The sequence below is a fragment of the Copadichromis virginalis genome, linkage group LG3, assembly GCF_057382275.1.
Source record: "Copadichromis virginalis isolate Kocher_CV1m ecotype Utaka linkage group LG3, C_Virginalis_male_GT1.1, whole genome shotgun sequence".
In the NCBI taxonomy this organism is placed as follows: Eukaryota; Metazoa; Chordata; class Actinopteri; order Cichliformes; family Cichlidae; genus Copadichromis; species Copadichromis virginalis.
The window spans coordinates 37,310,452-37,320,672 of record NC_140620.1 but is presented as its reverse complement, the minus strand read 5'-3'; the positions used below and the strand labels follow the sequence as shown (position 1 = coordinate 37,320,672).

The 10,221-nt window shown below is 37.7% G+C and overlaps 1 protein-coding gene across 1 annotated transcript; it reads left to right on the top strand.

Moving 5' to 3' along the window:
• The first annotated feature begins 572 nt into the window (after positions 1-572).
• On the top strand, positions 573-7,794 carry LOC146714530 (uncharacterized). Its single transcript, XM_085450943.1, has 11 exons — positions 573-714; positions 3,470-3,733; positions 3,856-4,134; positions 4,918-5,178; positions 5,621-5,731; positions 5,832-5,847; positions 5,937-6,028; positions 6,156-6,206; positions 6,291-6,347; positions 6,462-6,524; positions 6,811-7,794. The coding sequence occupies exons 1-11, from the start codon at positions 639-641 to the stop codon at positions 6,816-6,818; spliced, it is 1,278 nt and encodes a 425-aa protein (XP_085307069.1). The 5' UTR covers positions 573-638; the 3' UTR covers positions 6,819-7,794.
• Positions 7,795-10,221: the final 2,427 nt, after the last annotated feature.

Genomic DNA, 10,221 nt, shown 5'->3' with positions numbered 1-10,221 from the left:
TTAGTCAAGAGGATGAAAAATGTATATGTTTCCTTTTTCATAACAGCAGATATACCCAGGGCCACACTGACAGCAGGAACAACAATCATACCAGTAGGGGGCAGTGTGACACTGACCTGCTCTGTGCAGAGCTCTGATGGATGGAAATATGAGTTGTTCAGACGAACCCAAAGAACCTATGAAGTTCAAATCAGAGATCAACAAAACAGAGATATCAGAGTATCTGAAGGAGGAATCTACAGCTGCAGAGGAACAAGAGGAAACCCAGTTCACTACACTGATAGAAGTGATGATGTCACCATTGAGATAACCTGTGAGTTCAGTCATTTAGTTTGAAATATACATTCACTCATGATTATCAAACATACAATGTGAAGTTTTCTGTGTTGATTTCATGTTTCTATTTGTATCTCAACTGTTAATATGTGTAAACAGTTTCCAATAAAGTCGTTGTAAAACAACAACCCAACTGGCCTCAGATATTCAGAGGTGAGACGATCACTCTGACATGTGAGGTGCAGGAAGGAGGTGAAACCACTGAGTGGGAGTATGAATGGAGAGGACCCAGGACACCCACACAGTGGACACACAATAATGATGTGACATTCAGAGTGTCTGAGTCCAGCAGTGGAGACTACATGTGTAAGAGTCGACGCAGAGATGACTCATATTCTTCAACAGAGTGGAGTGAAGCCTTCACATTGTCAGCATCAAGTAAGTCATGTTTGTTGTGTGATCTCCATTTGACAAATGTCATAATGGTCAGCACAGGATGAATTCAATGGTCTACAAAGCATGTTACATTGTTAGTCAGACAAAGAGCTGCAGCTGATAGTAGCCTCATTGTAGACAGTTTGTCACCACTTTGTGTCATGAACTTTCAGCTGGTATAGAGACGCCAATGCTGACCTGCTGCTCCATCACCTGAGGACAATACTGACAGAAATAAACAGAGATAATAATAATAATAATAATAATAATAATAATAATAATAATAATAATAATAATAATAATAATAATAATAGTAGTAGTAGTTTACAACAAATAACAATAAATCTACAGTTTGTATTTTTTTTTAAGTCATTCTGGCCTGTCCTCTCATAAAACACTGCCATTTGTTAAAATAAAACACACACATGACTGTGTTTACAGTTTTTTCTGAATGCTTAAACCCTAACTGTGATTCCTGTAGCACAATCTCCAAAACTATTCAGACTTATAGCAAAACCACTCACTGAGTTTGCAAAACTAAAAGCACAAAAACTGCTTTGCACTCAGTTTGCAATTTTGTAACACACACTTTGCAAAACTGTAGGCACAATTCACTGCACAACACTCAATTACCAAATTTCCAACACACTCCTAGCAAAAGTATACACATGTATGGCTATCATTAACACTAATTTGCCAACTGTCTGGCACACTTTCACATGTGAAAACTTTTTTAGATAATTAGTTCACTTTGCAATCAGCCTAAGCACTATAATACAGGTAAGCTGTGTGTGCGGAGTACAATGGAGGGAGCAGAAAGAGTGAGAAGTAGAGGAGGCCGAGGAAGAGGACGTGGAGGTGAAGAAGTAGGATGAAGAGGACGACAAGGACAAGGAGGAGCAAGAGGAAGATGAGGAGGGAGGAGAGGAAGATGAGGAGGGGGGAGAGGAAGGGTAGGAAGAGTAAGAAATAGAATTGCTGATGACATCAGAGCTACAATAGTGGACCATGTAATCAACCGTGGAATGACCCTGAGGGTAGCTGGCCAACAGGTCCACCCTAACTCGAGCCGCTACACTGTAGCAAGTACCATAAGGACATCTTGAAATGAGAATCGGTTAGTACAGTCACTTCGCACAAAGATTTGTAGCACTGCCATATGCCAATGAGAAACACACCAATACCATTGATGTAAAAATACTGAAATTGTTACTTTACAGAATTGCTAGATGACCAGATGCTGGGGGCAGAGGAAGCATGTTCACTGCAGACCAAGTAACCCATATAGTCATTATGGAGATTGCAAATAATCCTATACTTGGAAATAAACACTTGTGTTTGTTTTGATGTGTTTGAATAAACACCAGTACTTGAAGTTTGGATCCCTCTATGCTTATGGATCTATGACAGAAGTATGAGCTCAAACTGACATAGCCTACCTTGTGCAAAGAGAAAGCAAAAGCCAGATGTGTTTTGTATTCATACCATCAGTGTGCAGTTGGCGCATTGTGTGCTTAGTAGATGATGGCTTGTGTGTACTGTTTGATACGGAAACACCATTTTTACGAAGGTGTGAAGAGTTAATCTAGCTGTGTTCGCTTTTGCAAGAGAACTACAATGTTTTGATTATTGGGTGACAGGTTTTCTTATTTGTGTGAAGAGTTTTGCAAAATTAGCCAATAGTTACAAAAAATGTGCTTAAGCAATCAGAAAAAACTGTAATACAAAAAGCAATGATGACCAATTAGATTTAGAGCTCAATTGAAAACATTTATGGTTGGAGCCACACCAGCTTCACTCCAAAAAAGACACCAGAGCAAAGCAGCAGATGGAGGAGAATCGAGGGAGGGAAGTTAAAAATATAACATAAACATAAAAATATTGTTACTGTTACTATGACTACCATAATCTCCACCACTAGTCACCTCCAGCAGGAGGATACTGAGATTGAGCCCTTTAAAGTCACTCACAGAACCTGAAGATGGTCCAGTTCAGTGTGTGTGTGTGTGTGAATGTAGAATCACATAAGTGATGGATATGTTTGATTTACTGATATTATTAATGATGTGATTTTTGATATTTGATGTTAGTTACTGTCTCTGACTGTATCAGTGAAGACCTCCCTGCTTTATCACTGTAACCAGTAGCATTTATTCATAATGTGTGTTCAAATATTCAGAAATAGTATAAAATACAGAGTATCTTTAATTAATTTTGTTATGGAAACTTTTTTCATGCTGTGAAATTTGAAACTTTAACCAGGACTGCTGTATTTTACCTGTTACTTTGCTCACAAATGCTGTAATCGATCATTACTACATGTATGTGTTTTAATGTATAATAACAGCAACAGCAGATAAAAATATAGTTTTAAAAAGGAAAAGAAACATTTAAACCTTCACAAAAGGTGACTTCTTTCTATTATACAGTATAAAACAAACACCAAACATTTCCCTCTTAACACATCATTGTGTTTCCTTCAGCAGTGAACTCCATTAGTTTACATTCAGTGTAACTTCTTCAGGCCAGAAAATGGACAAATAGTTTTACTATTCTTACTTTGTGATGTAAGAGTTACTGCAGCTCTGGCATCATGTTGACATAGACACAATTCAGCAACAGAAAATCAAACTGTCTTAAAGTGCAGAGAAAAAAGTTTGTTCTTTCATCTGGGGAGTTTTTAAAGTTTAAATGTATTTTCTTGTATTTTTAGTCAAGAGGATGAAAAATGTACATGTTTCCTTTTTCATAACATCAGATAAACCCAGGGCCACACTGACAGCAGGAACAACAATCATACCAGTAGGGGGCAGTGTGACACTGACCTGCTCTGTGCAGAGCTCTGATGGATGGAAATATGAGTGGTTCAGACGAACCCAAAGAACCTCTGAAGTTCAAATCAGAGATCAACAAAACAGAGATATCAGAGTATCTCAAGGAGGAATCTACAGCTGCAGAGGAACAAGAGGAAACCCAGTTTACTACACTGATAGAAGTGATGATGTTACCATTGAGATAACCTGTGAGTTCAGTCATTTAGTTTGAAATATACATTCACTCATGATTATCAAACATACAATGTGAAGTTTTCTGTGTTGATTTCATGTTTCTATTTGTATCTCAACTGTTAATATGTGTAAACAGTTTCCAATAAAGTCGTTGTAAAACAACAACTCAACTGGCCTCAGATATTCAGAGGTGAGACGATCACTCTGACATGTGAGGTGCAGGAAGGAGGTGAAACCACTGAGTGGGAGTATGAATGGAGAGGACCCAGGACACCCACACAGTGGACACACAATAATGATGTGACATTCAGAGTTTCTGAGTCCAGCAGTGGAGACTACATGTGTAAGAGTCGACGCAGAGATGACTCATATTCTTCAACAGAGTGGAGTGAAGCCTTCACATTGTCAGCATCAAGTAAGTCATGTTTGTTGTGTGATCTCCATTTGACAAATGTCATCATGGTCAGCACAGGATGGATTCAATGGTCTACAAAGCATGTTACATTGTTAGTCAGACAAAGAGCTGCAGCTGATAGTAGCCTCATTGTAGACAGTTTGTCACCACTTTGTGTCACGAACTTTCAGCTGGTATAGAGACGCCAATGCTGACCTGCTGCTCCATCACCTGAGGACAATAATGATATAAACAGGATAAATAAATAATATATTCAAACAAATAACAATTGATCTACAATTTCTATAAAAAGAATAAAAGTAATTCTGAACTATCATCTGATCAAATAAATAAACACACACAGACATACCACCAAAAATAGTGGTACTGTTTCTATGATTAACAGTCTCATAACTCTGAGTCACTGCCACTCACCTTTAGCAGGAGGCTGATTGAGATTGATCCCTTTAAACTCCCAGGTCCTAAAGACGGACCAGCTTATTAATCAACCTTCAAGTACTTTTTAAATACAGCAAAGAAAATATAAAACTTTCACAGCTTTGATCAAAACGATTGTACAATTTGTATCTCTTCAAGATCACCAAGATTTGTTGATGTTCACCATTTACATCTAGTTATTTAAACGGTTTTGATTCAGTCACATGCAGCACACAGGACTGACAGCGCACAATCTGCTTTGAGGTAGCAGCCAAGAAAGATGCAGTTTGTGTCTATGAACAGTGAACATCCGTATGTACACGATTCAGTCATTGACTTTTGTTCTTTTTCTAAACTGAACTGCAGATAAACCAAAGGCCAAACTGAGAGCTGATAACACAGCTGTTCCAGTAGGGGGCAGTGTGACCCTGACCTGCTCTGTGAACCCATCATCATCATCTGGATGGAAATACTACTGGTACAGAGATAATACCACAGTGGATGTTGTCCCCACATCAAATGGACAAATCAGTGTCTCACAGGAAGGACTCTACAGGTGCAGAGGAGGAAGAGGAAACCCAGTTTACTACACAGAGGACAGCCAAGAAATTCAGATTAACACAACTGGTGAGTTTGGATTCAGCAACAATATTGAATAGATAGATGATTGAGGATTACTATGAAGGTCAAACAGCATTATATCTCATGGTAACCTCTTTGGCATTGTAATAATGTTCTTATTGGAAATAGTTGAACATGAATAGTCATGTAAAATGTGGAGTCTAGAGAATCAGTGTCAGGAATGTGATCCAAGGAGGGGAGACTAGGTGGGATTATGAATGTGAAACAATCATTTTTAGCAAATCTCCAAATCAACATAAATTCACAATTAGTTCTGTAACAACTCTACAAGTAACACTGGAAGTAGTGTAGAACAGGAGTCACAACATGAAACCACAGAGCAGAGTCATGCTGACAGTTTCTGACAGGAAACAGAAAATCTCAATGTAAACATCAGTTTTTGTTTCTTTATATTAAGATTTTAGATCCAAAATCTGACATTTTCTAGTTTCAGGTTTTGGATGTGAAAGAAGTTCATTTATCGTTCCGTTCATCATCGGACTTGTTAGTGGAATTATTGTCGTGCTGCTGCTGATGTGTTGCTATAAACAGATAAAGGGTGAGAGACTTTCTGTTTGAAAATTTACAAGAAAAATATTTTTTTTAATCCTGTGACACTTTTAAACAAACTGATGTAATAATCTTTGTGCTTTTTACAGAACCCTGTTGTAACAGGTTGGTGCAGCAGTTTAGTTTCATTTATATAACGTCAAATGAAACTAACTTTGAATTATTCCTCATTAAATTTTCATTATTTGTTTCAGTCTCACTCAGTCTCAGAGCACCAATCAAAGCTCTGCTTCACAACAAACATCCAACCAGAATGAAGCTCAGGTTTACTCCTCTCTTCTTCATGGTGAGACCAGAAATTATTACTTTTCTCTTTAATACAGTTTTCAACACTCAGTTTTCCAGCAAACAGTGACAAAAACAAAAAGAAATAATATTTTTCTTCCTTCTTTCTTATTTTCAATGACTTGTAGGTGATCTTTCAGTCTATGAATCAATCAGAGGCTCTGGAAACACTGGAAGTGGTACAAACAGTATAAACTTTGATAATAGCAGAGCTGTAAGAAATGTAAATATTTATTCTGACTGATCAAACTTCATTATTTCAGCAGATGAATACAACAACGTCACATCTGGATTTCAGCTTGAAGGTCTTGATAAAAGGAGTGAGTACAAGAAACATGAAATGTAATAATTGGTCGAATGTTTTTGTAACTTGTGTCATTTTAGAGGAAGACAGTCTCCATGTTATTAAACACAATAATCCATCATCACAACAGGCAGACATGATGGCACAGAGGAGAGTTCTGACTACAATAATGTGAATCCTGAATCAGCCTCAGGTGCAAATGTGAACTCTACAGACACTGAGTCATTAGTAATCAGATTACATGTGCAGTTAAATGTGTGACATCATTGCTAAAGTTTGTGGAGCTGATGAGCTGAATCACTTTTTATACGATTGGCTTTAGTTGTGTTCTGCTGCTGTTGTGATGTCTGAATAAAATAGATGAGATCAGTTCTGTGTGATTAAAGCATGAACGTGTCAGAAAGCATCATCACATCTTTGGCAACATTATTTCTTTGTTTTTCACTTTCAAACTCGTATTTGTTCTGATTTTGTTTCAGGTCCATAAAAAGATTATTTCAACAAAACTCAAGACTCACGAACAACGTCAACAACGTCAGTGTAAACAATGACATGCTCTTGGTTTAATATCAACACTGGAAGACTGATTATATGGTTCATCTTTGTATTAAAATCCTATTGTGTTTATTTCTGTTGTAATAAGTGGAGGGTGGATGGTGTGGGACATTGTTTCCATCAAGACACAATTTCATGATTTGGTTCTGTGAGTTTGTTTCAGTCTCTTTGTTTTATTTCTATAAGATGTTCACTCACTTCCTGCTGAATTTTACATGTTATCTTTAAAGTGTAAGAACAGATTATTTTAGTATTAGGGATTTAGTTGTAGATAGTAAAGCATTATATCCGTTATTCATTTAAGTAGGCCATAGGTCAAGCTGCTAAACACTCACACATAGAGCAGACACACAGAATTGGGAGAATAAGTCAGAGGTGTATGTGAGAAGCAGAGGCGACAGAAAGGAGAACACAGTGTGCGAAGAAATGGGCAGCAAGGACACGAGAAAGGGAGACAGCAGATAGAGAGACATTAGCAGGCGCCTAGTTTTGAGAAGACAAAGGTTGTTGACCTCTGTGTGCTGTTGGGACTGCCCCAGCAGATTTTGATGATTGATGCTGAACTGTGAAAATCCCCATGTACATGTAATAAAATTAGTTGATTATTTGTTCTGAGAAAAAACAGGGATGAAATATTACACTGTCTTATGATGCATTATAGTGCTGATTTATAAGAACACAAAAACTTATTGTCAATGTTCAGATTTTACAATGTTATTCATGTCATCACTGAGGCCATGACAGAGAACATTTTGTGTGTGATCAAATTGTTTTCTGTAGGTGATGTTTGTGTATTTTATGCTGTTTACAGTTTGATGTGTGTAAAATAATTGTGGTGCTTTTAAAAATAATCAAATAATATCACGACAAAACGACTTTGTTCTTCTGAGTGACCCGTGATGCTTATATGTGGATAAAAATGTATTTTCTAACTGTCTGTTATATCCTATTTATTAATCTGCTGAAAGTGACTCATGATTTCCGCCTGAGCCCCCAGAAAATAAGAAAAGCAGCCTGTGGTTGAAGAGAAAAAGTAAATGACTTGTTTTAGCAAACAGGCAACAAGAAATGCAGACAATAACAGCACAGTGTTGTTCTCTTGACAGCTACATGCTGATATTGTCAGATATAAATATAAAGTATTTCCTTAGTTGAAGGGATAAAAGTGTCAGGTGTGCCCCTGTAGCACTGCACTTGTTCTCTGTGTGGACTGCACATTTTATATGATCTACCTGTACTAGGAAAAATACCACACTGTGACAACTGATGAAAACTCTCATTTAGAAAAATATCAGACAAAAATACAGTGCCGAACGGTACAGACAGAAAACAGCAGATATCATTGTTCAAAGGTCCTTTAAAAGACCCTTTACCAGGTATCATAATCTTGTCTGTAAAAGTGTCAGAAATCATACTGTAAGTGACAGCTTTTGCCCTTTTTTCCCCCAGAAAATCCTCAGCTTTCAACACCTGGCAGTCGTTATACTTTATTGTATTCGTATGACAGTGGAACAACAGTGGAGAAAAAACAGACTCTGTTTTTTCAGATTTATAGTGAAGTGGAAACAGATTTAACAGAAATGAAATGTAATACAACATCAACTTTAAATATGAACTATACTAGTACAAAAACGTATTTGAGCCTAGCCCACTCATTTTTTGTATATCCTTCTTTTTATATTGCAAATCTCTCTCTATTGTGGAGAGCCAAGTGCTCCACGTGTCATCATTACTTACCTGTGATTGGACCGTGCATTCTAATGATGCACCGTAAAGTTTCGTAATGTTTTTCTTCTCATCTTTCAGTAACCGTTTCTCTCTAGCCCAACTGGTCGAGAGATACAGTAGTGCGAGTCACCCTGGTAAAACCAGCCGAGTTGACTTTTCTGTGTTAAGACAGCGATAGCGTGTGATCTAGGGTAACCAACCGTCCTCTTTCCCCCGGACATGTCCTCTTTTCACCTTCTGTCCGAGGGGATTTTCGAGACTGATGAAAATGTCCGGGTTTTTCTGTAGGCCTACAGGTGTGACATCACACATATGGGTCATATGTGTGATGTCACATGCCGAGCTGCTGCTTTGTGAGTGGTTGTTCTGCCTCACAGATGGAACAGATGATCTTTAAAAGATGCCAAAGCGCAAGTGCAGCTTTTCAGACGAACTGCAAAAGAAATTTCCCTCGTACCATCGCAGTACTGGTAATTTTTCTTATACAGAAAAATTACCAGTACCAGTACCAGTATACCATTTTTTTTTCATTCCAGAGGTTTTTAAGTTATTTTTTGTTTTGCACTTCTTGCCTAAAAGCCTATATCACATTTTTTATTTCACCATTCATTGATCGCACAGAGAAGGCATCGTTTAAATATGTTAAATTTTTCTTTAAACAAACAGTATTAAGAAAATTCTTCATGACTGGGCGAAGTGTTTTGGAAATCAAACTATGCTTACAGTATTGTGATTGTACCGTAATACACCAAATATCCCTGTAAATCTCAGCTTCTCTTCTTTTCTAAACCGCATTCTCCGCTGGTGGGCCCATGGTAAATAAGAGTAAGTGTCAGTGTGGACATACCGATATAGTTCCTCTCCCATATTTCTCATGTCAGACTCTGAACACAGCTTCCAAGTACAATCACTGGACTGTGTTTACAGCTGGTGGCCAATAGAGGGAGACATAATCCATTTATAATTTATTGTATCTGTCATAGTCTCCCAGTCCCCCTGGTCAACCAACACGTTCTTTTTCCTTACGAGTGTAATGAACTCGATACTTTACTTTCTGTTTCTTTCCTGTACGCACTGCTGCAGTTTCATCTAAGAAGCAACCTGGCTGTCTTAAAGGTCATGAAAATTCATTCAGAATTAGCAACACTGATGATGGTAATTATTAAAAAGTATTGGTACTGGTATCAGTATCAGCGATATAGGCCTGGTCTTTACTTGGTATTAGATTGATACCAAATCTTGCAGTATTGCACACGACTAATAAGTAGTGATATTAAATTCATTAAACTGATATTATTTCAGCACCATGGACAGCACACAAGGTTTTCACTGCATGAGCTGTGCTCTCTAACACGTGACTGTTTGTAGTGGTGGACAAATTTAGCTGCATGCACACATAGCTCTCTCTGTGATAGGTTAATAATTTTAATTAAAAAATATATGTATATTGATTATTGGCTGAAAGTGATTAAAATTTTTAATATTGTGACACAGTGGGTCCGCACTCTGGAAGGGAGGGGAACATCCGAAGAGGCATACGCCTGCTGAATGGCCTCCACAACCCTGTGGGACAATCGAGACTTAGACAAGGGTCTGACCAGAATTCC